Genomic DNA, 27,116 nt, shown 5'->3' on the forward strand with positions numbered 1-27,116 from the left:
GTCTACGACGGAGCGAGGAGCACATACATGGTTACACGTAAGTAACATTTTCTGTATGTTACAGATGAGCCTGAGAATCTAACTTTTAGGGAAAAAGGACCAGGACGTTTTGCATGCAACCATGAAATGAAAACCCCATAATGCAGGGGCGCCTTAAGCGTCGTCTTCAGAAATAATTAATTAAAAAGTGGTGGGCAAGACTGGTGTGAATATTAGAAGTGTATGATGAAGGATAGTCAGACACAGCTGAAGCCCAAGCCTCAGAAAAAGGTGGCAAAAAAAGGCTTGAGGTGCATCCAGGGTAAACCTCAAATACTCTTTTCTGTCCTGCGCAACTTAAAGTCGAATCCCAAAGAAAAAATAGTGCAGACGATTTGGAAAGCATTAGATTGGCACCTTAATAACTATTCTTATAAAATAATGGTAGACGTGCACACCTTTCGAGTAAACATAATAATAACTTAACATGGTCTTACATACCGAATGAGTAACTCTCACCGGTGCACACTAAAAATATACTGGGCTCTTTAATTTCTTCCACTCAGGAAGGAAGGAAACCATATAGATAATCATTAGGGAGGTAGCCAAATTGTGTAGTCCTGCTTTCAGTTGACACTGTGGAATCAGTACTGAGCGTATTATCGGAAACCCTAAGAAGTACACAGCAAGAATCACCTGGGTACTTTAAGGCAATCCATCCAAATGGCATACTAAAAATAATACTCAGTAATGTGAAGTAACCCCCAAAAATAGACACTCAAACAGGTTGTGGATACGTCGGGCCAGATGTATCAACCAATTTTGCATTTGCAAACGGTGCGAATCGCAAAATTCGTCCGTTTGCGAATGCAAAAATGCCTTTCAGTATGTATGAGAGGCATTCGCTATGCAATTTGAAAGAATCGCTAAAATAGCGACTCCTTAAAACTGCGAGCCCGTTTAGAGAATCGCAAATTGCAATTCCCTAAATAGTAAATCGCAAATAGGGAATCCCTATCTGCGACTTCCAGAGCACACGTATCAAGCATTTCCTAAATGCAAATTGGGCATTTAGGAAATGCAATTATCACCACATCCAATTTGGTGGTAAGCATCTGCAATTTTAAAAAATGCATTTTAAAAAATGACATGTAGCGCACACATGCCCCTATGGCATGCGTGTGCTTCACATGTCCGCAAATACTTTTTTTGGGGTGCATCAGAGGGGCCTTAGGCCCCCAGCATCATGGGGTTTGCATTACCTAATTTGCTAATTCATAACTGGAATTCACAAATTGGGAAATGCAAAACCATTCGCACCTAATAGCGTGCCATTCTCTAATTGCGATTCGGTAATAGCAATTGCGAATTTTAAGAAATCGCTATTACCGAATCGCAAATTTAATACATCCCATTTTGCATTTCTTAAATAGCGATTTCTTATAATTGTTTATTTAAGAAATGCAAAACGGATCTTTGATGCGTCTGGCTCTTTATTCATTAAACCAAGAGACCCGATTTGAGACTGGTGTTGGATAACTTGAAGATAATCCTCAGAAGTACACACCGAGATCCATCTGGTATACATGATGTTGTTACTCATAGAATGGCATAGAACAAGTGTTATCTGATGATTTGCAGGTAACCTTCCGGACACATGCTGCATGCTCGGAGTGGTTTTGAACACTTAATATATCTTTCAGTTTTGAGTTTTATGAATGGACCAGTGAGTTCTAGTGTCCATGGAAAAGCATAAGGTGTGGTCTACGTTTTGTTGGGGTGATGATGTCCGTGTCAGACATCCCTGCCTACATGTTCACACTTTCTGTGTTCCCCCCTGATACTTCGGACCTAGAGGGTGGGGCTGCACCTTAACCCATTGGTTGTCCTGGGTTTAGACTTCCCCTGCACAAGGAAAGTGGTATTTCCTGTTATGTTGCCTTCCCTCAGATTGGAATCTCCTCATGGAGGTAAATACACATCACACGTGACCCAGCCCCAAATTGACTCAGTGTAAACACTAGGTAAGAAGCCAACACATATATCCAACAGCAGCATGAACATTTTCTATGTGGTTAGGAGAGCCTCCAAAACTTCAAACGTTGCTGGCCACCTGTTTGGTCTAATGCTCAGGAAGACACCAGAAGGTCCAACTGCCTTGACGGACCATTGTGAGGACAGCTTGAGGAGCTGAGCCGGCCCTTGAGCCTCGTGGCTGCACCAGCCCAGCTTCCCAAGAAGAAGAAAGACCATCATCTGGATCCAGGACTTGCTAACTCGCCTTTGACCAAGAGAAGAAGGAGCCTGCAAAGATATAAGAAAGAGCTGGACTTAGCACCCTGTTGCACGACTCAGGAAGCAGGCAACACTAGACAAAGAGAAACAGAGACCACAATTAGGAGGCACAGGCAGGCGCCCTGAGACTGGGAAACACAAAAGCAGAGACAGACGCTGGTACAGAGAGCCACTTGTGTCTTGAAGGAAGGGAGAGACCAACACATACTGTGTCTCTGATAAATCAGCACAAATAACTGGTATGGGGAAAATGGATTTGTACAGAGATAAAGAAATGCACACATGCCCACAAATGAGGAACTACAGGCACGCACAGCGGAGTAGGTAAACCTATAAACACAGTTCAGGAGAAACTAGCAAAGACTGAATGCTGGAAGGTCTGTTGGAGAACCCTTTCTGATTCCTTGAGGGAAGCCTGACTCCTTCCAGTAGCCACACTGTCAACCTTCACAGAACAATAGACAAGTGAAGTGTCACAGGGCCACAGTCAGGAGGAAAACCCAGTGAAGGGAAAAATATTGTAACTCTTGATTGACGATGAAGTTGGCACTAGATAGATCAGCAAAGCACCAAGCTCCTTGTGACAGCAAGAAACAGAGAGGAGCCAGTCTATGAAAAGAGTATCCCAGGACTAAAAAGCAACCAAACCTGCTTGAAAAAAAATCACAGGCAAAAACAAATAACCGGAAAGGGCAAAGATTGCTACAAAAAAAATTGAGGGAATAAAATGCGCTGCAATGCACCTTCCGCTCATAAAGCTTCCTTTCTTCAAACAGGAAAAGATTTTGATACATCCTGGGAACCTCAGACGTCCTCCAATGGAAAGGCCTTCATCCTGGAAAGGGCTACTTATAAAATTTGTTTCTGCCCCTTTCTGGAAGCTCATGTCATTTGTTTAAATATGAAGAAGAAGCCGTTCCTGTGCTCTCTACAGAATTCTGAATTTCCGCCACCGTCCTTTGTTCTCCACACAACGCATAAAAAACTCTACAGTGTTACCATGAGAGTAGAAGCCCTAGGACAATCCAGACGTCGAGGATGCTCTGCTGTGTCCTAGTGCAGTGTCCAACAAGATGCTGATGGAGAGCGCTAGGAATTCTTCTTCCCCTTCAGAGCACACTTACACACACACCGTAAAGCAGTCGTCCTCACTGGGTCAGTGAAGCCTTCCCACCAGGACAGAGAAATACTTTTAACACTAACTGGGACAAGAAAGCAGTAACCCGAATACACCAAGATGTGGAAGCCTTGTCAGTCACCTCGGGATACGGAAATACCAACATCCAGTCGAGGAAACTCTTACACTCACATTACGACAAAAGACACTTTCGCATTCACCACACTTTCGTTTACAAGGCCTACACCACCTCCAGCACCCTCCCAACCGTGACCACATTAGTGTCAACACGTATTCAGGCAGTGGCTTGGAGCATTGCCTGTATTATTAAAACTCACCACACCCTTTACTTAGTCACAACTCTACAGATCCTAGCAATGGTAGGTGTACCCTTCACAGAAAAAAGGTAGCTTGATAACTGTGTTAGCGCGTCTTAGGGTGGCGCTCTGGAACCAACACAGAGGAAGGTCAGGGAGTATTTTAGGGACAAGCTCCAGTATGAACTGAGAGAAAAATCTGAAAGGGAAAGCGAGAGCCACTGAGCTGAAAAAACATCAACACCATGTGCATAAATAAGAATGAGATGTTTCACATCTCAGAGAAAACACTAGTCATTCTCAGGCAATATTCATGTAACATGCGTTCCCAATAAAATGTATTTTTGCTCCAGTGGTCAGAGTTTGTGCTTTTTGCCTGGCTAGTCATGCCTTGGCTGAAAGTATGTATAGCAGAAAAGTGGGCTTCTGAGAATGGTGCCAGCAGGACCAAGTAAGCACCAGAGTGATGCAGTAACTGTGTACATTGTAGGTGAGGATGATGTCATAACTGAAGGGAAAATAGAAGGGCAGTAGTCTAACAAGAAATAGTGCACAAGTACCTGCACTGGGAAATAGTTTGAAACTGTTCATTCGTAGTTTGAAAAGCATTTAGTTGAAAAACATTTTAGTGAGAAATAAAGTTTCAAATTTGAACTTTGTCCAGGACTTTTAATACCACAACTTGGCTGTATCACCAACAACGGCTAGGGCTGGAGTTAGCATAGTGAACCTGCCTGTTGAAGTGATGACAACTTTCAGCACAGTTCAGAGATGTTGTCACCACCTAGCTCTGTCACCAGAACAACGTGTTTCTGATTCTGTTAATTTCGGCAGCAAACCATTATTGTCAAGGATGTCAGTCATATAGTTCAATGGAAGCTCAAGGGATTACAGCTCCTAGGACCAGGGCCAACTTTAGCGCTAGTGGTGCCCTGTGCGACAGTCTTTTTTGGCACCCCACCCCATGACCACCTCCTCGGATTCCCTCACTACCACCTGACAAACGTGCCCCTCATCTCTCCATAGCCCCCTTTTCACATACATTCATTTGTTTTAAAGCGCTTGTAAAGGCTGGCTTTACTAACCCACTCAGCAAGCCACATAAAATATAGTTCTGGTCTTTGCAGCATGCATATTAACCCTCTACCCTACTTTATGGCGAGTCAAAGCTGCCACCAGACAAATATCCCATCTCTTTCCCTAGGAGGAACATTAATCACAATATCTTAATATTTTAATTGCTTCCTGAAGGCTGGACGCACAAGAAACTTTTCAGGAGGTGCTTCTAAACCGCAAGCTTCTAAGTTATTGCTAAAGACAGCACCCCCTGAAGTCAGCACCCGGTGCGGTCGCACCGCCCTAAAGCCGGCCCTGCCTAGGACACAGCTTTTCAAATGATAGCACAACATGGAAACATGATGTTCTGACTACATAGAGTTTAGTGGAAAACCACACAAGGTGTTCATTTCCCATCAGACAGATGTATTGAACAATTTGCCTCCCAGCCCCTGATTATAATTGACATTTTGTTCTCCCGACCCCCACAGGGCTTGATCGACAGCCACCATGATGGATAACCGCTTTGCTACAGCGCTGGTCATCGCCTGCGTGCTCAGTCTTATCGCCACCATCTACATGTCTGCCTCAGTGGGCACTGACTTCTGGTATGAGTACCACAGCCCCTCACCTACTGACAATGGGAGCGAGACACTGGGGCGTAATTTCAAGGACGAGTTCTTAAGTGACGAAGCAGACGAGAAAACCTACAGTGATGCGCTGTTCCACTGCAATGGGACCATGGGGCTGTGGAGACGCTGCATCACCGTCTCGAGTCAAGCACACTGGTTCCGTCAGCCGGGTACGACTTGGAAGCCCTGTCCTTCCCATATTTATCTCCACGGTGTCTCCAGCTCACCAATTTAATTTAATCATCTCCCCTATACCCTTCTTCCTTCTTCTGGTGATGGCTCGCTTTCCTTACCTTTTTCTGTCCTTCCTATTTATGCGTATTCCATATTGTTCTTTTTCTCTTCTGTCTCGGTGTCCTTCATATCAGTCTGTCTGATTTTGCGGCCTTTTGTGCTAAGTTTTTTTGTTCCTACATTGCCCGACTGGTGTTGCCTGGACTCTATCATATATATATATATATATATATATATATATATATATATATATATATATATATATATATATATATATATATATATATATATATCTCTGTACTATCAACTTCTGTTTCCTGTGTCCCACATCTTCATTAGACCCCTCTGTCCTTCTACATAGTCTCCTCCATTTCTCACTGCTTTTCTTGTGTTTTATGTAGAAATACTCCTCCATTGTCTCCTATAATTCCACGTTTCCTACTTGTCTTCATTCTAGCTCTTGTTACTTTCTCGTACCCCATGGTCCCTTGACTCCTGTAATCCTTCCACATTAACCGCTTCCTACTCCTCTTCGCTCTTCTTCCCTTTTCTGTTTCTGGTACCTCACTGCTTCCTTTCCCTGCTCCTAAATGTTCAGATTGGCAGCTTCCTCCCTATATTTTCTCTTGTTCCTGTCTCTTTTTCTTGTACCCTGCTGCTCCTGTTATTTTTCAATATTTCCACTTTGTTTTCCTCCTCCTCAATGTTTAAATCCTTTGTATCTTTCTTGTCCCCATTCCTATGTATTTTACTTGCAACGTTATTTTTAGGTTTCTCCATCACTAACTTTGTCTCACTCCTTTTCTTCACTCTTCCCTTCTTTTCTAAGGTTTCTACTGCTTGTTTTCCCTCTTGTGTTCCCCTCTCTCTTCTGGCTTATCTTTGTCTTTTCTACTCCTCTTGCCTGCCCATTACTATTCTCACCCACTCCATCATTTCACCCCACTCTCACTTATATTTTAAAGTCAACCATGTTTCAACCTTTTCCTAATTGACCTAATTTCTTGATGATTCCATCATTGTTCTCACGTTTTTTTCCACTCTGTCTTCTACCAATTTTTCTTCCTTCTAAGGTTCGCTCTTATTCCGGTGTCTCTTTTCTTGCATCCAAGTTCCTCCTGTTTTGTTTTTCAATATTTTCACTTTGTTTTCCTCCTCTTCCTCCTCATGCTTAAATTCTTTAGCGCGTTCTTGTCTCCATCGCAGTCTATTTTAGCTGCAACATTTTTTAAGGTTTCTCCATCACTAACTTTGTTTCACTCTTTTTCTTCACTCTTCCCCTTCTTTTCTAAGGTTTCTACTGCTTATTGTTTGCCCATTAGTGTGCCCCTCTCTCTTCTGGTTTATCTGCGTCTTTTCTACTCCTCTTACCTGACCCATTCCTCTTTTCACCTATTACATCATTTCGCATTAGTCTCACTTGTATTTTGAAGTCAATCATGTTCCAACCTTTTCCTAATTGACCTAGTTCCTTGATGATTCCATCATTGGTCTCACATTTGTATTTTCCACTGTCTCCAAGTGCAACGTTTCTTGCTTAATTGCCTTTCTTTAATCTCTAAATTTCTCTGTTTTAGTTTTACTTTGAAACTAGCTTTTATGTTGTTTGTTTCCGAAGTATCTTTCATTATGACTGTGTCTCTTTGGCTTCTTCCTCTCATGTTCCTTTGTCCTCATGTGTCTTTTCTTTATCTTTCATTGTCCCTTCTCTCCCTTTTGCTCCTTCTGCTCTGTTATGTAGTTTCACAGATGCTGTCTGTCAATACAATCCTTTCATGGTTTGTGCTAATGCAGTTGTATTATTCTTCCCCATTTGTTCTATCCTGTTCTCCTCCTTTGAAATGTTGTCCTATGACGTATTTTCACCGCATGTTTTCACTAAATCACACCTTCTACAAATAGTTCACATTTTTATTTTGCTCAATTTGGCCCTGGGAGTAAAGATGCACAGGTGAGGTGCATTGCCCACCATGCCAAGGTCCAAAACTCAGAATTATGCCACATTGTACACCCAGTACTTGCCATAGCTCGTGACTTATACCTACATACTTTATTCACAGTTTACACCCGCGATTGTGTCCAAGTTGTAATGAAATCCTTAATTTTTTTAATTTGTATTCCCACTCCCATCTCCTCTTCTGTGGTCTCTATTTAATTCCTCTTCTCTGCGTATCCAATTTGGTTGCCTCTTTCTCTTTGTTTTTTTAGTTTCTTTGCTTTCTATTTCTTATTTAATCTGCTCAAATTTGTTTGCATCTTTTGCCCAGCCTTCTGGTCTCGCTTTTCTGAAATGCTATCTCTCTTTAGTTTGTTTTGCTCCTTCTGCTCTCTTCCGCTCCGTCAATTCCAGAGACCCTCTGCCATTCCTTACTTTTTCTCTTTCTTCTTGCTTGTGCCTTCCCTTAAGTATGTATTCGTTATTGCATATTCCGTTCTATTTTTGCCATTTGTCTGTGTCTCCTCCACTGTCCTCTATCAGATCTCTTTACCCCCTCCTTTTTTCATCAGTTCAGTTTACGCTGTCTGTTCCTGTTTCTCTTTTTTTAATGAATTGTTTCTTCCGAGCCTTTTACTTATACCTGTCAAGGCCCAGAATAGTGTGCTTGCCGTCTAAAATTTCACAACACAAAACCCGTTTGAGATAAAAGATACCATGAGCATTACTTCTTCTTCGTTGCAGAAGCAGATTTTACCACAGAGTGCATAAGTTTCTCCCTGTCTGATCAGTTCCTGGAGAAATACTTGGAGCCAGGGAACCACAACAGCGGCCCGGACCTTGTTCGCACCTGTAAGAAGTCACTGTGGGCAGTGAAACAAGGGGGGCTTGGAGTATGTGATGCAATCTAATGTGTGAGAGATGAATGAACTGGTGTGTCCCTCATCGTGACACAGAGATCTCGCTTAATTATTGGTTTTCATTAGTGTAGTAGTTGTGAGTGGGCAGAAACCCAGAATTTAATGTCTGGGGGCTAAATCCCCTCAGCTTCACCTACCCCAGTTGATTGTCCAAAGCGTATAAGCCATGTGATGGAGCAATCTCCCACTTAAGGAAGGATGCACATTTGTTAAGAGTTTTCTTTGACTCCATATCTATTTGTTGTATTTCACAGGTCTCTTCTTGAATACAGAGAATAGGTTGCAAGATTGGGTGGAGTGAGATATTTGTAGGGCATTTAAAGGGCTGGTACCAGAGGACCTGGCACATCCATGAACACTGGTTTCTCTAGGGGGCAGGGAAGCATTGATGGGTGTGGGCAGCGATGGGTGTTTCAGGTAGATGAGTCGCTGTGTCAGCTAGGGATGTCTATTGCAATGTAGTTAGTCTGAGTTAACAAAGAATGCCCAGAGGAGGGAAAGACTGCGGAATTTATACGTATCACACACGAGTGGAATGTCCGGCCTAGCGGAGGAGAGGTGGAATTGATGTAGCAGTGCTCGTGCAGACAGTGAGAGTATTGTGCAATAATGGTATTAGGCCGGTATGTTGATCCAAAATGCTGTACATATGATAGAAGAATGGAACATAAGTGGCTTTACACATGTTGAAAATGTATTCTATGATTGAATGTATTCAGAAAAGCTAGAGAGCTGAGCACGGATGATATGGCAGTCTATAACTTGCAGCCCGCTGGTGCTCACAGCCCAGCCACTGCTGTTTCTGAGGGCTGTTTCATCGGTCGGATGGTAGTTGCTCTCAGTCCCATGGACAGAGTTTTCCACTGCAGGGGTCTAGTAGTAAAAAGGCCTGAATGGGGAAGCTGTGCAATGGATTTGGAGAGTGAGGCGGTGTTGGGATTGGTGGGAGGGAGAGTGAGAGCAAGAGAGAGCTTTTGGCAGTTGTTAGTGGGTCTTTGGGTAGACTTGTCTCGGATTTGATCTACTTGAGTTGAAGACTCTAAACTGAAATGAAGTGGCTGAAAGCTGTCCACAGTATTAAGTGCAGTTTTCTGTCTTTTTCTTTTGCGTGTCCCTAGATCTCTGGAGGTGTCAGTGTCTCTTGCCCTTTGTCAGCCTGGGCTTGATGTGCTTTGGCGCCCTCATCGGACTGTGTGCATGTGCTTGCCGCAATCTCTATCCAACCATCGGCACAGGGGTGCTCCACTTCCTTGCAGGTAAGTCATCGTCCCAACGCGCTCCAGTGGTTTCCTTTCTGGGAGGCCTGTCGTAAGATCTGCAGGGTGTGCCCGGGCTGTAACAATTTGATCACAGTCATCTAAACCATCCTGCCGCCCTTGCTGTCTTTAGGAAGAGAAGACCCCTCCTGCCTCTCTTGTGGTGGTATCGATTCACTATCAGAATGGGAGCACATTCCTGCTCCTGTCTGTCCCACTAGGACATGTTACCTCTTGGGAAACTGTTGTGTTTACCTATGCTTGGCAGCGTGTCACACTGTAGACATGTTGCTGTCCTTGGCGCTGTTATCCTCAGCTATATGTTCCTCTGGTGATGATCAGCTCTCATGGGAAGTGTTCTGCACAGCTATCCTTTTCTTCCTGTCCACTGCTGACTCACAGGTCTTTTTGGAAAATGCTGCTGATAGAATTTTGTATACTGTTGCTTCACTGCTGGTGCACTCATATAAAATAAAGCACTTTGCTATCTTCCACAGCCTGTCCTGCTAGTGGTGTCCCATATTCTTGTGGAGAGAATGGCTGACGGTTTCCCACCTGCGCTCTGGAGAGTGCTTGTGCCATTGGTAGAAAAGGAGTCTGAATGTTTCTTACCTCTCTATTTGTGATAGCCTTATGGAAGAGTCCCATGGACAGGCGTCTTCTGCTTGTCTTGTTGGCCAAATATTGTCTTAGGAGGTGGACCAAACAGGGCTGTTCTCCTACTTGACCTATTGATGACAATGCCTTATGGGAGCGAGGAATGCATAGGTATCGCCTGCTTGTGCTGCTGGTCTTTCTATCATCTTCACGAGGTAATACAGGGACATTCTCCTACCTGCCCCTCTGGTGGCACACTGCTGTGAAGATCAGCAGTGCACAGGTGTCTGTCCATGCCTGTCCCTCTGATGGCACATTGCTGTGAAGATCAGCAGTGCACAGGTGTCTGTCCATGCCTGTCCTTCTGGTGGCACACTGCTGTGAAGGTCAACAGTGCACAGGTGTCTGTCCATGCCTGTCCCTCCATGCCTGTCCCTCTGGTGGCACACTGCTGTGAAGATCAGCAGTGTGCAGGTGTCTGTCCATGCCTGTCCCTCTGGTGGCACACTGCTGTGAAGATCAGCAGTGCGCAGGTGTCTGTCTATGCCTGTCCCTCTGGTGGCACACTGCTGTAAAGATCAGCAGTGCACAGGTGTCTGTCCATGCCTGTCCCCCTCTGGTGGCACACTGCTGTGAAGGTCAACAGTGCACAGGTATCTTTCTCTGCCTGTCCCTCTGGTTGTACTTTGACCTCTAGGCACAGAATGCTGTAAGTTTGTACTTGAGCTGCCAGTCAGACACAGACATCAGGGGTGACAGAAATAGATAATTATATTGCTCTGTCTGGCCCACTGGTGTACACCGACCTCCAGGAAACAGGAATGAATGCCTATGTATTTGCTTGTTGAGTCAACTGGTTATACATTGACCCTACACAAGAGTCTTGAAGGATGTCTTCCCCTTTCCAGAGGACTGACATTCATCCTTCTAGTGCAATAGAATTCTTCCTGTAGTGATAAAACGCTCTGGGGAGGGGTATATTCAGACTCCGTGACTGAAAGAAAGCTTTGGCTCAGAACCTTCAGTTGTTGTCAGTTGACATGCCAACACTGGCCTCCATCAGACAGAGCGCATTCACCTTTCTGTTAAATAAAACTTGCTAATAACCAACATATTTGCTAATTTTCAAAATGATGAATTGATTGGCCCAAATTCACCCTGCTGCCTTTGTCCATTCACTGTAAAGCTTGTTTGCTTTGCTCACAGAGCTTCTATGTGTATCTTTCATTCCACAGGGTTTGTATAGCACCAGATGTCACAGTAAAAGATGTTTCAAAGTGATGCCGTTGCCTTGTATATGGTACATTGAGACAGGCAGACATAGTAAAGGGCTTATTCATAACAGAAAAATAGCAGTGAAGCAGCTCAGCTTGCTGACTTTTGGCTGGGTTCATGCTATAGGAATACCATATACATACATATTCGCGTACACCCTGGTCAAACTTTCCCATATGGGACACTGGTTGCATAATTTGCACTCTAAGCTTTGCTTTGAGTGTCTTTCAGGCGTTAGGCCAATGGACGTTCATTGGGGGTAACATGTTATCCCGTGCTTGCTCTGTCGTACCCTTGGTACTGCCAGTGCTACTACTGGGTGCAGTAGCCATGGAGGCAGCAGCAGTAAACCTGACCTTAAAAGCATTATTCATTTTCTATAATATGCACCCCTTGCCAGGACAGTAACCCATCATTAGCAAAAGGTTTAGGGTGTGAACCGTGTGATGGCTCTTCCGCCGCCTCGAGCGTTGTAGTGAATCGATGCCATAATCTAGCCAGACGGGGCCTGTTGTTAAGGGCAAAGGTGCCCCGCTCCGCCCATCTTTTTTTCAAACGTGAGGAGTGTCTGTGAGGCTGAGCCAAGGTCAGACTGATACACACTCTTTAGGTCAGATGAGGCAGCCAGGCTCTGTATATGCGTTGAACGTGCTGGTGCCAGGCTGCCGAGACAAACTTTGCCTGGCTGAAGATTTCACAGTCCTGTGGGCTTCACCTTCTCAGCACGGAAAAGCGCCTCAAGGTCCTCCCTTTCAATGACGAGGAGGCGCATCAATGATAGACTCTGACAAGGTGTTTCAGTTTTATGCCCCGAAGCGCCCTGGGCTGACTGTTTACTGATGCCCCATCAGAGAGCGAGGTCAGCTCAGCAAGTTTTTGTGATCCCATCCCACTCTGTAACGAGTGAGGGAAGGTGGTCGTCTCATTGGGTGACCCATGACAAGGTCAGCCAATGAGAGGTGCCGGCTATCCCTTCCCCAGTCCTCCAGGACCCACTGAGGCTTCCCTCCCACCACCTGATGCCACCACCTGAGCCTGCTAAGTTTTCTTTTTAATAATGTTGGGTGGTGGGTGCGTGTGTATATGTATGAACTTATGTGTGTTTGTGGATGCTGTGAAAGGGTGTGTGGATGTTTATGTGTTTGTGAAAGGTGGGTGAATGTGTGCGCTCTTGTGAATGGATGTGTGTTAGCGACTATGCGTATAGATGAGTGTGAATGTATGTGGGCTCGCCCACTCCCTCTCTCAGGCAAATTATCATTCTCCACTGTGTCTAGGACCTGTAGGGTGTGTCTATTGGTGTCACTTTGTTTGCAGTGGCTAAAGGTGTACAGATTTAGTTTGACAAGTTTAAATGCAATTGCATAATTCTAACTCTCCCAGGATAATGGCCTATTCTAAATCTTCTAAATTGGCCCATAGGTTTGTTGTGTTAGAAATGTTTATGATCCTTGATGACAGTGTGGTTTTGGGGTTGGAATGGTCAGCAGTGGTGTAAAATCGTACCTCAGGATTCAGGGCAGCGAGGCAGGTAAATGGGATCTGATTTGTGGGTTTCTTCCCAAATAGTAGAGCGTCACCTTTAGCCCCGACTGGGCACCAACACAACGCTGCCATCTGTTGCTGGATGTGCGAGTATAAGTGAGAGAAGCTGGTCACCTGCATCCTTCTCCAGTACCCGGAGGTGACTCTGGGTTTTATTTCCGTATGTGTAGATTGAAGGGTGTGGAAGTTGATAATGTTAGCCTACAGACTCATAGGGGGTGTAAATTAGTAGTGGTGATAATATTTGAAGGTAACTGGTACTTTCTTCCTGAAGGCGCTTGTTGGGAGCAGACATAAACAGTTCACACTGTAGTCAGACAGCTCACAGACTTCAGGTAGAAAAGTAACTTTGGGGTTTAGAAGTGTGAGAAATACCCCAGTCAGTTGTAGGAAAAGCTTCTTACAACCAAGTTCCCCCTCACTAGCCACAGCCTCACTTTCCATGTTGTGTGAACCATATTCAAGCATTCTCCACTCAGTCTGGCAAGGCGCTGAAAATGAGATGTCCCATGAAAAATACCTTACAACAGTAATCATCACTCTGGATTTTTTATTTCCTGTTGATGAGGAACGACAAGGTCCATCTTAGTGGTGAGTCCGTCAATGCATGCAGCGGTTCCTCAGGTGCCACCTTCACAGCTAAAAGCTGTTCCCAAGGTTTCAGCCATAAGAGTCCTTACATAAGATGTAGATCGCCTTTCAGAAGTCGTTCTAGACCAGTGGTTCTTAACCTTTTGATTTCTGAGGGCCCCCACTTAATCATTAATAGAACCGAGGGACCCTCCAACCCCCACAGAATTATTTTTGGATTCCGGGACCCTCCCCACCACCTAATCATTACTAGAAGCTGAAGACCACTGCTGAAGCATCTTTGATGACTTGAACCACAAAATAATACACACAATATGCAGAAACAAACATTCATCAAACAAATACTCAAATGATTCCATATTTTATTTAATTTATGAGCAAATATAAAACAATCAAAATGTTAATAGAAAGGTTGGAGCTTTTCTAAATTCAATTGAAGCCACACATCGTCCATACTGTGTTATTTTCGATGCAGTTGCACTGCTCCCACGAATCAATCCGAGGATCCTAACTTAATTTTTAGCTTCTAATTTCAGATTTCCTTCACATTTACAGAACATTTTAAACATTTCAGTTGTACATTTTGCTTCTTTGCTTAAATACTCTTAATTTATCCGTTAATATTACTGTGTTTTCTAAGCAGTCAGGGACCCCCTAAATAGGCTTTGCGGATCCCTTGCGATTCCCGGACTACAAGTTAAGGACATCTGTTCTTGACGTTCTCACTCAAGACGTTCTAGGCATTCTAGGAGAAGGTCCAAATCACCCTTGCACCCTCACTTTTAGAGGACAATATCATCTCCCTCCCATTCCTCCATCTGGGGTTATTCCCCTACTTTGTCAGCCTCCCCTGTCTCATGTGCCACCACTTGATAATGTGAAGACCTTCAATGAGGTCATCAATGAGTGCCAAAACATAACATACAGACGCCTGTACCTACATTATCTGCCATATTCGAAAGCCTGCATCTGTAGGGCCCCTCCAGATCTCTTCTGCTTTTAGTGCCAAGACTTTTGGAACAGGCAATGTAGGTGTGTCTCTCTTCTGTATCAGCCGAGTCTGCTCCAGCTAGACTATTAAAGAAGTATATGCCTCAGGATTAAGGCCCCCTGTTCCTTCAGTTGATCCTTAATCTGTTTCGGTGATGATATAAGTTGTCAGAAATTTCAATGGCGCAACTCCTCCTGCAGTGTTCCTCCTGTTAAGGAGAGTACATGCGTGAATTTAGTCGGAAGGAAGATGTGTGAGGCTGGGGCAGCAGCAATAAAAACTGCTACAGCTACCACCATGTTAGGACGGTGTGACAGCCCTTTCGGATTCACTCAAGTGTTTTGCAGAGCTGTTATTGAGGGAGGACAGAGAGGTTTTCCACTAGGTTTGGCAGGAAGACGAGCTGGTCTCCAACCTGCTGACTGGTGCTGCTGCTGATTCTTCAGACCTGGCTGCTCGTGGGAATTGCTATGTTGTTTCCATGAAATGCAGTTCCTGGCTTCATGCCTGGTCTAAAGCTGGTGACTAATCCTTCCCTTCACAGAGAATTCTTTAATTAGATTTCATATCGAGGAAGAGAGAGATGAACCGAATGAAGATAGACATGGAGAGGTTGATGGCTCTCTATCTGGACAAAAAATAGTTAAGGTGATGCTACAAATCTTATGACACCAAATGGGCCATGAAGCAGAATCAACCCAATCAGAGGCAGTCTTGTATCAGCATAACCCCTCTAAGGACAGAGGTGTCCTGCAACAATGGATGCCAGGGAAAATCCACCGGCTTAGCAGCCACTCCTCGCTTCCTCCTTCTCCGATAGTCGTTCCAAGTGGGGGAAGGGCATCCCGAACCATCTGTGAGAATTATAATTACAAAAGGCGGATGGGTGTTGACTGTCATGCACATGGCAATTACAGTCACTTTCTCCAAACATCTCATTGAGAAAATCCTCTCAGTATCATCAAGCCAAACAGGAAATAGGTACCTTTATTGGTAAATCTATTGATGGAAGAAGTCCCTCGTCACCGAAAAATGAAAGTGAATTCATTCCTATTACATCCTTGTTCCAAAAAAGGGACTCAAACAAGAATTCAGACCAGTTCTTAATCTCAGAAAAGCCAACAAACGGGTAAGGAGCGGAAAACTCAGAACGCTGGGTTTCATCACATCTTACCTCAGTTACATCAGGGGGACTAATGTGTGCCGTAGACCTTCGGATGCATACTTCCACATCAAAATCATAGAAAAACATCATACATTTCTGTGGTTTGTGGTAACACCCACTTGCAGTACAAAGTCCTGCCATTTAAACAGAAGTGAACACCAAGCTCTTTGGTGGTGTTAACTACTTTTTTTGTCTTTTGCTAGCAGAATGATTGGCTGATAAATGCCTCACCCTCCCAGGAACTCCAGCCAGTGTCAAATGACACTTGCCATTTCTTGCCATCTGGACCTTCAAGTCTCACAAATAAATACAACCACAGTACCTGTTCCATTTATTACCTGGCTCTGGTACTGGTTACTCGTCTTCTTCGGAGGAGAGACTTTTATCTGTTTGTCTGAAGTATTGCAGTGGTCGAAGAACATAGAATCTGACTGCTCTCCAAATATCCTCTCTGCTGTGATTGACAGCTTCTTACACGTTCCTGGTGCCTCGTGCTAGACTACATGTAAGGCCTCCCAGCAGTGTTCAGAAAACCAACAGTGCCAATACTCCAGCAGCTGCAAAGGCAGACGCATTCTCACTTCGATTCAGTCATTACCTTGTGACGTCTGTCAGAGAATCTTCTGAAGGGGATACCTTTTCATCAAGATGTATCTCTCATTCCACGTGCCCAGAAGAAGTGGTACTCCCGAACCTTCTCCACTTGGTAAGATCTAATTTGCACTTCACAATTAATGTACATCTTGCGGCTGTTACTAACTGTAGAAAGTCCTAAGCAAACATCTTTCTTTACAAGCCTGTGGTGACAAATTAAAGAGATTGTATTTAGAATGTATTTCCTCCTGTTAGGACTCCTTTCCCTCCTCCGGAACTTAATACTTCTCTCTAAATTGATGGGTCCCCTATTTGAGCGGATCCATGCAACATCTAACTTGGAAAGCTGCTTTCCAATAGTTATAACCTCAGCTGGCTGGATCAGTGAGATTCAGGCCCTACTTTGTATTCCAAAAGAACAAGGTAGCGATTAGAACTCATCTTGAGTTTTCTCCCTAAAGAAGTGTCAAATTTTCTTGTTAAAGACAATTTAATTGCTAACTTTCTTTCCAAATCCATCCTCTCCAGCAGAGAGATCCCTTCACACTCGACATGGAAAAGAGGCAGATCTGTTCTAGGCAGACCTAATGTCCATTCTAGTGGGAGACATCTTTCTTTTCAGAAATACCCCTGTTTCAGAAACATGTTGTTCACAAACCTGTTTGTGTAAATCGTTTTCTGCAGCTTTTTATGTTGGACGGGCTTGCTCCTGTTCAGTTCAGGGCTACTGATGATTTCCAGGAGAATAAGTAAAGGTTACTAATCTGTAATTCTGGTTCTCCTCCAGGTCATAAGAAACTCTTCCACCTCCCAGGAGGAATGATGGAAGCATTTTTGTGATACTCTGCCTAGGTTCCTATCTTTTACTTAAGGCAATGAGCTGGAGTAATTGTCAGTGACAGGGCTACTTGAGGAGAGGACAACTTAAAGGTGCAGTGTCAGTTTTATGAGTACAACAAATGTTGAAGCTAAAATGTCTGGTCCCGTATGGTACCCGGGTGGCATTTTGTGAAATTTGATGGGCACATTATGGTGGAAGTTGTGAATGTCTTAATTGTATTGATGCATTTTTTGGTTCTTTATTTTAAATCAGTGTTAACTTAAAGAGTGTCACAGACAGGCAAGGGTTTAGTGGGCTCACATAAGACAAGTCAACCCAATGAGATTGTGCTGATACCTACATTTATTTCTTTGCTTCCCACAGGCATCTGCACTCTTGGGACCATTGCCTGCTACGTCGCTGGGATTGAATTGCTCCATCAGAAGCTCAAGCTCCCGGTGGAAGTGAGGGGTGAATTTGGCTGGTCCTTCTGCCTGGCATGTGTCTCGGCTCCTCTGCAGTTCATGGCAGCTGCCCTCTTTATTTGGGCAGCGCGCACCAATCGCCGGGAGTACACACTAATGAAGGCGTATCGTGTGGCATAGATGTTAAACATTTCCCATTTCAATCTGATGTGTAGCCCTCATCTGGAGCGTGTACAGTTCGGTGGAAGATGCAAGGGTCACAGTGAGCTGGGTATAGACCATGCAGTAGCCCTAATACGTCAACTGCTGTCTCAGATCCTGGCTTAGTTTTGGACTCTCCTTTTACCCATTAAGGTACTAGTTACTACCACCTCCTGGTTAACTTCTACTTCTGCCTCTTTCCTCATCAGGCTGGGCATTCTTGTTGATGCATGCTCTGGTAAAAAGTCCCTTTTTAGATATGGATTGACAGGTTAACGTCCTACTGGGTTCCTGTATCATCTACAGAGTAGCTGTGTAGCTGCTCTGGCCAAAGACGTCCTAAACCACAGCCAAACTCAAACCTAAGGTATTAATCTTCATAACAGCTGCAGAGTTTATATCAGAGATCCTCATCTTCACTGTGAGCCAGGCACTGGTAATCTGTTAACCATGCTATGTAAGTTGTATCTGTCCCCCAATGTCAATTCGTCATCAGCAGTGATGGAGACTAGGGGCTGGTAGATGTAGTCCACAATACATGTAAACCAGAATTATGCCACCCCCTTCCTCCCCCCTTCCCCACAGTATTCAGTGTAGGCCAGGATACTGGACTGTATCTTTGTGGGCTAACCAACTCACTCCCTCCCCAAATCCGGCCTCCATCGCAAAGCTTTCACAGCTTTATCTCACCTCTTTCCCCGGGGGTGGTGTTTGCTTTAAAACCTCTCCTCCCCATCCCTCCCCATGGTTGGGTTAGCTCTCACCAATAGCCCTTACCACCCTTCCAGAAATGGTGTTGGCATTTACCACTAGACCTCAGATCCCCTCCAAGAGGTGCATCTAGTTCTTAGTTCTCATTCCCAGAGGTAAGCTTAGATTTCACCACTTAGCCTGGTGCTCCTAGAAGAGGCAGAGCAAAATTCCATGATTCTTGACCCCAGCCGAAACGTACCACCTGTAGACATTGCCTCCTTCCCCTAGGTGGTATTAGCTTTTACCACTATACCTCACCACCCTCCAAGAGGTGAGGTTATCCCTCACCACTAGACCTCACCTCCTGCCCAGAGGTGGTGTTAACCCTCACCACTAGACCTCACTTCCTACCCAGAGGTGGGGGTTAGCTTTCACCACTAGACCTCACCTCCCTCTGAGGGGTGGAGGTAGCCCTCACTACTAGACCCCACCTCCCTCCCAGAGGTGGGTTAGCTCCAGAAGTCCAGAGTCCAATCAAGAGCTATCGCCACTAGGTATGCACTCACTGATGTTGGATTAGAGCACTGGAGTACTTATGCAAAATCCTTGTGCTCATTCCATAGAACCTAAGAATTTTGGGCTGACTCAACAGAGCTAGGATTAGCCAATTAAAACCCTAATCATATCCCTGGATTCCCACTAAATCTCACCCCTTTACATACTGGTGACTACAGCACCAATCCCTAATCACAGCCTTTGAATCTCACTCAGGCTTACCTCTACAGGGTGTAGAGCCCTGCAAACAAGACTTCAACTCAGAGATTTCATCTTCAGTGCTCAGCATACTACAGGCATTTCATGAGAGCCTAGAAATCCAGACTAACCCTGTGATCCTGACACTAGAGCTTATCTCGCTACAGAAAATATGTCAACGTCCAGCAATCTAGACGTTAACCCTAAAATCTGAGAGCGAGGCACCACTTCTCTGTACAGCTGGGATGCGAGTCTAGGAATCCAGACTCCGACCTTGAGATTTCTCTACCAGAGAGTGCACCCACAGTGCTGGGGTGACAGCCCACAAATCCATAGTCTATCCTTTAACCTACTAAAGCTCACTTTGATACAAAGTTTAGGTTAGGGGCTAGGATTCCAAACCCCAACCCTGATGTCTCAGTAGATTTCTCCACAGTGCATAGGTTGATAAGAACTAGAAATCCAGACTCCAGCCTTCAGATCTCACCACCGACTATCCAGCACTGCACAGAGCTAGTGGAGTAGAGCCTTAGTCTTGCCACTGGACCTTGCCTCTCTGTAGCGCTAGGATGAGTGTCTAGGAATCCAGACCAGAACCCTGAGATTTGAGAAGTAGAGATAACCTCTCTCTAGAGCTGGTGGGAGTAACTGTGAATCCCTGGGATCTGAGTACCAAGGGTCACCTCTCTGTAGATCTTAGAATGAGTGTCTATGAATCTGCCTACTTGAGGTTGCTACCTCAGAGCTGGGATGAGAGCCCATGAATCCAGACTTCAGTCCTGGACTTAACCACTAAAGGCCACTTTGATACAGAGCTTGGACTAGAGGCTGGAAATCCAAATTCCAACACTGTTATCACATCACTAGAGCTCATCTCTCTTCAGGGCCTCACTCAGAACCCATGAATCCAAACTACACCCTAAGATCTCACCACTAGAGCTGTAATGTGCAGCTCTACAACCAACCATAAGCACTCTCTATTCAACCTCACCTCATACTATCTGTAGTCACCCCAACCTTGAGTGATCTTGTCACTAGAGGTTCATGTAAATGCTGCAAATTCCCATCAGTAGTTTTTGCCCGAAGCATGTCTCTTTGTCCAGAATTTCAAGAGACAGTTTGCTATTGTAGCACAGTGTCTCAATGCCCTCTCCTGTCTGCGATATTTTTCTGTTCAACCATGTACACACATCATCACACGTAGAGAAGTGGGAGGTTTGTTTGTGGTTTTATTGTTGTTTTACATTTATCATTTAGGGTTTTGTACGTTTGTATTGTTTTTTTAAAACCTTTTTTTTTATCTAATTGCTTTTCTATTACTTAAAATCTCCGGGGTATTGAAGTCCTACAACAATCAACTTTTAAAAAGTTTTGTGTTGTGTCAATGGGGAGCTCAGAGGAATCCTCATCAGAGCACTGCACATGGACACCAGAATAAAGCAGGCATCGGAAGCTGGTGGTACTTTTCCTAAGATCAAACACAAAAATCAGAAGCAAAACCAAAGGTTGAAATCAAAACTTCACACTGGTCTCTGGGCCTTTTACCTGTAGCATTTAACATTATAAGCTCACATTGCCAATTGCTTATCTCCATTTGTGTGTCACTGTCCCTTCACAAACTTCATAAATGTGTTGGGTCTCCAAAGGATTTTCATATGGATGCTTACAGTGGCATGAAGCTACATACGCTTTATGTTTTTTTACGGCACTGAAAAGAACCTTTCTTTTCACTGTTGCTGCATACAAGCTCCCACAAGAGATGCAGGCACACAGTGGCAAGGATTATACTGCTGAGCCCTAGGTAAAGAGCCTTCCAGTTGTCTGATGGCATTCAACCTATTAGCGTTCCTTCTGGTCAGTTTACAGTGTTTCGTTAATGTAATCTCAGTAAAGGCACACTCTAAAAAGTGACCAATGGTAATGTCAAAAGGGAACGTTTCTCACTTGTGATACCTGTTGATGCAGATTAGACTACTCAATGCCATGGAAGGTGGAATCCGATCAGGAACTCTTCAAAGGATAGGTGTCCAGGTATGTGACAGGGCAGAGTATTCTGCCAACTGGGGCTTTTGAGACACTTCAAATGGTGAAGTGCTAGAGGAAATGAGCTGGGAGGGTTCCCTTGTTGGGTAAGGGAATGGAAGCCAGAATACATAGCTCTGTGTCCTCCCCGACAAGCTAGGTCAGGTATTAGCCTCCAGAACTGGGCCATTATGGACCGAGGAGCATGGAGTGCTACGATGAGTTTAGCGATGAGCTTGCGGTCTCTTCTTTTGACTGTCGGCATTGAGTAGACTTCTCACAGCCAAAGGAGCTCTGGGTACTGCACTAGTGCAAGAAGCAGGGGAGGGGGGGTAGTAACTGCATTGCTCCAAAGCCACTGAAAGCCAAAGAGCTGGTGACCTGGTAACTACTGGTGAGGATTGACTACACCATTGTGATGTGTATTGCAGCCAATTCCCTCCTAAGTTTCTAGATCAGTATACAGGGCAGATTGTAAGAAGTTATACTTTTACTGCTGCTTCTCTGTGTGATCTCTGACACCTGCCTTCCCTTCCGAAGCCTCCATTACCTGTGTCCATATTTTATGTTTATAGATTGTACGCTCTTCCGGGAGCCATGAGTAATGATTTTAGAATGTATGCTTTCTGTTTCAGACTCAGCAGCGTGTTCTCTTCTGTAACACTTGCAGGCTCTGCGTGAGCAGTAAAATGCACTTCTTGTGAGTTAGTTTTATGATTGTGTTTGCAGTGCAAAGAAATCCGGGGTTTGCAGCTCCAAACTTTGTATGGCCTTTAGAAGCAATACTACATGTACTTTCTGCTGAGACCAGCTTAGTGCTCTCGAACCATGCACATCCCTTGTTTTGACATCTTGCTGTTGGCTTCAGTGATTGTAGCATGCGTTCAGAAGCGGAATACATAATCCACAGGACAACTTGGCGCACTAGATTTTCCGTTCCGAAGTTAAACCGTTGGGATGAAACTATCAAGCCATGTTGGATAGACCAAGAATTATCCACACCGGCTTTCGCTACTGTTGTTAGCAACACCATCTAGAAATGTATATCTAGGCTTTTGTGCTGTCTCCTTTAACTAAGATGTGCACTTGAGAAAACAAGTACAGAACTGCTAACTCTGCCTATTTCTGAAAAAAATGTTTTTTTGTTACAAATGTTTACATTTTTTAATTGTGCCTCCTGCAAAGCCCTGTGCACCAATGATTGCAGGTTGGAAATGAGGAAAACTTATTATGTGTTACTGGAAACTACCCTCTGGAAAATATCTCCCTTGAACCCAATTATTTTGTATTGTAACAAATTAATCTGCATTCGCTAGGTCATCCATCTTTGGCATAGCAATTCCTCCTACCACTCTCTAAGCACTGTTTGTTTAAGTCAGTTTCACATTATTTGAGGCACTACTGCCTACCTGCTAACGGGTACCAGTCTGTGGGACCGCCTTCTTTCATGAATCACCCTACTTGTCTTTTAGAAAACATATTATAGATACATTCTGGAGAGTCCTCTAACAAGTCAAACCATGAAAGTGGCCCTGCAATCAGCTTTCTGTTCCGACAGCTCTAAAGATGAGCTCACACTTTCCCCTTTTGTCAGCACGGTCTGCTGGAATTAAGCTGTCCTGCCTGGTAACTGGCGAAATTTGTTTTATTATTAAAAGCATTGAAAGTAAAAAAAATGTGAAAATTAATGTATAGATTTTAAATATGTTTTCACACAAGTTCAATAAATTGTGTGGAGAAATAACAATAAAAAAAGAACTTTCAGCTCAGCTGAAATGTATAGCTGAAAAGGTGAATAGCACAAAGAGTGTTAAAAAAAGAAACAACCGGGGACAGAAAATGCAACAGTGCATAGAAGCGAAAATGTGAAGAAAGTGATTGTAGATGGATAAAGAGCAAAATGGGTTCACAAGTGGGAACATCACTTATAAAGATAAAAAAGTGAGGGAGGAAGAAAGATAAATTTTTGCAACAAAAAGCAATATTCATGGTAGCAATGAGGTATTTGCTTCATCAGTATTCCATCATTTTTCAATTTAACCACTTGACTCCCTCTTGTTCATGGAACATGCCACAAAGTTCAGCTCATCTTCTGATCTTCTTATGGCGAGTGTGTTTAAATGTTCATGTACCCCAAAATATTCTAGTTGAAAAGGAAAGCTTGACCCACAGTTTGACTTAGACTCGCTCATTACAGCTTTTTCAAATTGACTCGAAACAAGACTCGGTCTTGTAGTGATATGAGGCTCAAGCTTTGGGTATCCTGTTATTATTTATTGAATAATAAAACAGAACATCAATACAATACTTTAACAGTCAGATTTGGAGTATAATAAGCAGTGATGCCATGTAAGAATATAGATATACTACTAGATGTGCAAACTGCACTTAAAAACAGAGAATCAACCAATAGTACATAAAGGGCAGCTAAAATAATAGTGAAAAATAAAATAAGATGGACTCTTATAAAAAGTAACTCAAAATATGCTCATTCAATTTATCACGCGTATGTTGGTGGGATAATTACACTCAGATCAGATGGCAGATTTAGAGAAAACATTATCTCACAAGCTCCAAACAAAGATCACAAATGTCTTTGAGAAATGTATTTGTTTCTGGACTACATGGATATATGTTTTCATAAGTGTAACTGCCGATGTTTCCATTACCCCTATATCAGTAGAGACACTAGTTGAAGATTTCAAACTTCTGAATAGTAAAGATTGAAGGCATTCTTTTCTAAAATAATAGGAAAAGGGTAAAGAATGAAGTGTTTTTGACGATGATCATCAAATAGGTAAACTTGCCTCGAGGAAACAGGATTGACACGATCTGTGAAGTTTTCTAAAGTTTTTCGCTATTTGATATGCAAACACCTTTTGCATGAGGGTAGCCTGGGAAGTTCTGCATCTTCAACAGGAGGAGGCATTCTTAGCTGATGTATTTAAGGGTAAATTCTATGAACTGGCTAAGTTCACTTAATTGTTCTATTTTTGAATTGTAAGAAGAAATTAGACTTCTTTGCTAACACATTTAAACTTGAAACAATAACAGCATTACAGACAACAACACCGGATATAAAACAGGCAGAAGGGAACAAAATGGCACACGCTGTGGTCAGGTCTGGCCTAACAGATGTGTCAATGAAGGCAAGATGGCTTTCTTAGTTTATTGTTTATTGTTCTATAAATTCTCTTTAACTTAGTCTCTTGCTTACTACAATAACTCCTTCCTGGTTCAGTATACAGTATGATCTTTTCATGCAGCAACTATCTTGTATTTTAAGTGTTTTCAATACTGTTGTTGTTGGAACGGCTAAGAACAAAATTGTGAAGACTGGTTTAACCTTTTTTTAACATATAAAAGAATTATGTTTAGCTTTTAATACATTTTATAAAAACATTAAAACCAAAAGGATAAAAAATGTTATGTATATGCACATATATACATAAAATATAGGGTGTCATTCTGACCCTGTCGACGACCACGAAAGCACCGCCAACAGGCTGGCGGTGCTTCCCAGCCCATTCTGACCGCGGCGTTAAAGCCGCGGTCAGAAAAGGGAATCCGGCGGTTTCCCGCCGGATTTCCCCTGCATGGGCTGAATCTCCATGGCGGCGCTGCTGGAGATTCCGACCCCCTTCCCGCCATCCTGTTTCTGGCGGTTTTTACCGCCAGGAACAGGATGGCGGGAACGGGTGTCGTGGGGCCCCTGGGGGCCCCTGCACTGCCCATGCCACTGGCATGGGCAGTGCAGGGGCCCCCTAACAGGGCCCCACCAAGATTTTCACTGTCTGCTCTGCAGACAGTGAAAATCGCGACGGGTGCAACTGCACCCGTCGCACCCCTGCAACTCCGCCGGCTCCATTTGGAGCCGGCTTCCTTGTTGCAGGGCCTTTCCCGCTGGGCCGGCGGGCGCTCTTTTGGCGGTCGCCCGCCGGCCCAGCGGGAAAGTCGAAATGGCCCCCGCGGTCTTTTGACCGCGGAGCGGTCTTTCGACGGGGGTAGTTTGGAAACTCAGAATGACCCCCATAGTGTGTAAAAAGTAGTATACTTACCTATGTACTGTAGTACACATAACATAAAAAAATTGAATCCGATTGTTTTTAAGAATGTTCACAACACTGCATCAATATTACTGCTTCTTTCTTTTCTCAACGCAATTCAGTCAGAGGGAAGTTCAAAATAAAAAGTGTGTCTTTTTACTGAATTACTTAATGTGTCTATGCACACCAGCAAACACCAAGCTTCTGCTTGTGTTGTGTTTTGTGTTTGCAAGACATGGATATAACCTTTTATGATTGGAGTGAGGTTTGTAAGAATCTTCAATCACCTTCCTCTAATTGGCATCCTAAAGTAAAATAGTATCCAAGAGAAAGGTTGATCTTACTTAATATTTAGTAGATGAACCTGTGAAACATTGCACACACCCTCTTTGGGGAACTGTTTTCGAAACAAGTATCCTACTTTGTGAACTTTATGCTTTAAAACAATGTAGGTAAAATAAATACCTAAAACTAGGATTTCACTGGAGAAAATACCAATATCCCTAACCATTAGCGGGAGAATACAATAGTGTAATTTCTCATTTTGGTCAAGACCAACCCTTAATTTCTCATAATATTTTATGTTTTGCTTGTGTAAAGTTAAAGATTCAAAGACTAAAATGTTCTTGAAAGAAAGGTGTGACTGCTTGGCAATAGAACATTAAATTGGGTTTGTTTTAATTAAAATACATAAAGTGTTTCTGTTGAAAATTACATAACTTCTTGTGCTAAAATACATTTATTTGAAAAGTTTTAAGTCCAATCATTCCCTTCTGAATTCACTTTATACCCCATATTACAACTCAACCTAAAACTGACACCACTTGAGCACAATGGATCGTTTGCAGTTTGTACTCATTTATTGTAGATTATTTATTCATGTGTTGCATAATGTTCATTGACTTTGTATTTTCCGTTTATTGCTGTTAATGAGGAATGGTGCAAATAAACTTCAGTGGACCTGATTCCAGGTTGTGATTTGAGTTTTTTCTGAACATGTTAATGTCTAGGATTGTGCCAAATTAGGCAGAGGGCCTGGAAATGTCACGGGTTGCTTTAACCAAGTATTTGAACTGTAGTGAGATCCCTACAAGTTGTGATGGTGGCACTGGCCAGTTCAACCATTCACAAGTCATTACCAACATTGTAGAACTGAAACTCAAGAGTATTATGGGCAAAAATGTTATGCCAATGAAGGGTGTGTGATGTGATGTCTGAGACATAGCATATCCTTTCCTTGGTCAACACAAGAAACAGTCACTTGAATTCCTGTAGGAAATTCACACCTCAAATTTACCTCAGCCCCCCCATGCCCTACTAATTATAAACAAACGTTCCTCTAGGTTATGGCAAGGAGACTTGCTTGAAAGGTTAGTAATAATTTGTTTTATTATAGGGCACTTCGTAGCATACTTCAGGATATTCTTAAAAAATATCAATCAGATGGCACTTTTGCCCTTTTTAATGCTGCCCAGTTTACAAACCTTGGACATAGGAAAGGCTGTGCGTGTCTTCCTTGGGTCTGAAGCGACAATTAACACAATAAACCATCTTTCTGCCTTATTGGCAGCCATAGAAAATCAATGTGTTTTATAAATGTACCCTCCCTATTTTTTAAACTATTTTATTTTTGTATTTTCACGTGAAAACAAGTAA

At 43.4% G+C, this 27,116-nt stretch overlaps 1 protein-coding gene across 3 annotated transcripts in view; it reads left to right on the plus strand.

The window, feature by feature from the left end:
• Positions 1-26,425, plus strand: part of CLDND1 (claudin domain containing 1) — a 51,921-nt gene extending 25,496 nt beyond the window's left edge. For 2 of the 3 annotated variants that reach the window (XM_069232908.1, XM_069232907.1), the window contains exons 3-6: positions 5,256-5,566; positions 8,311-8,418; positions 9,605-9,742; positions 17,705-26,425. In XM_069232908.1, the coding sequence (XP_069089009.1) occupies positions 5,275-5,566; positions 8,311-8,418; positions 9,605-9,742; positions 17,705-17,925 (759 nt within the window). In that variant the 5' untranslated portion in view covers positions 5,256-5,274 and the 3' untranslated portion in view covers positions 17,926-26,425. The remainder of the gene's footprint in view (positions 1-5,255; positions 5,567-8,310; positions 8,419-9,604; positions 9,743-17,704) is intronic. The other variant, XM_069232909.1, reaches the window with a different exon arrangement.
• The last annotated feature ends 691 nt before the right edge of the window (positions 26,426-27,116 follow it).

The sequence above is a fragment of the Pleurodeles waltl genome, chromosome 4_2 (genome assembly GCF_031143425.1).
Source record: "Pleurodeles waltl isolate 20211129_DDA chromosome 4_2, aPleWal1.hap1.20221129, whole genome shotgun sequence".
In the NCBI taxonomy this organism is placed as follows: Eukaryota; Metazoa; Chordata; class Amphibia; order Caudata; family Salamandridae; genus Pleurodeles; species Pleurodeles waltl.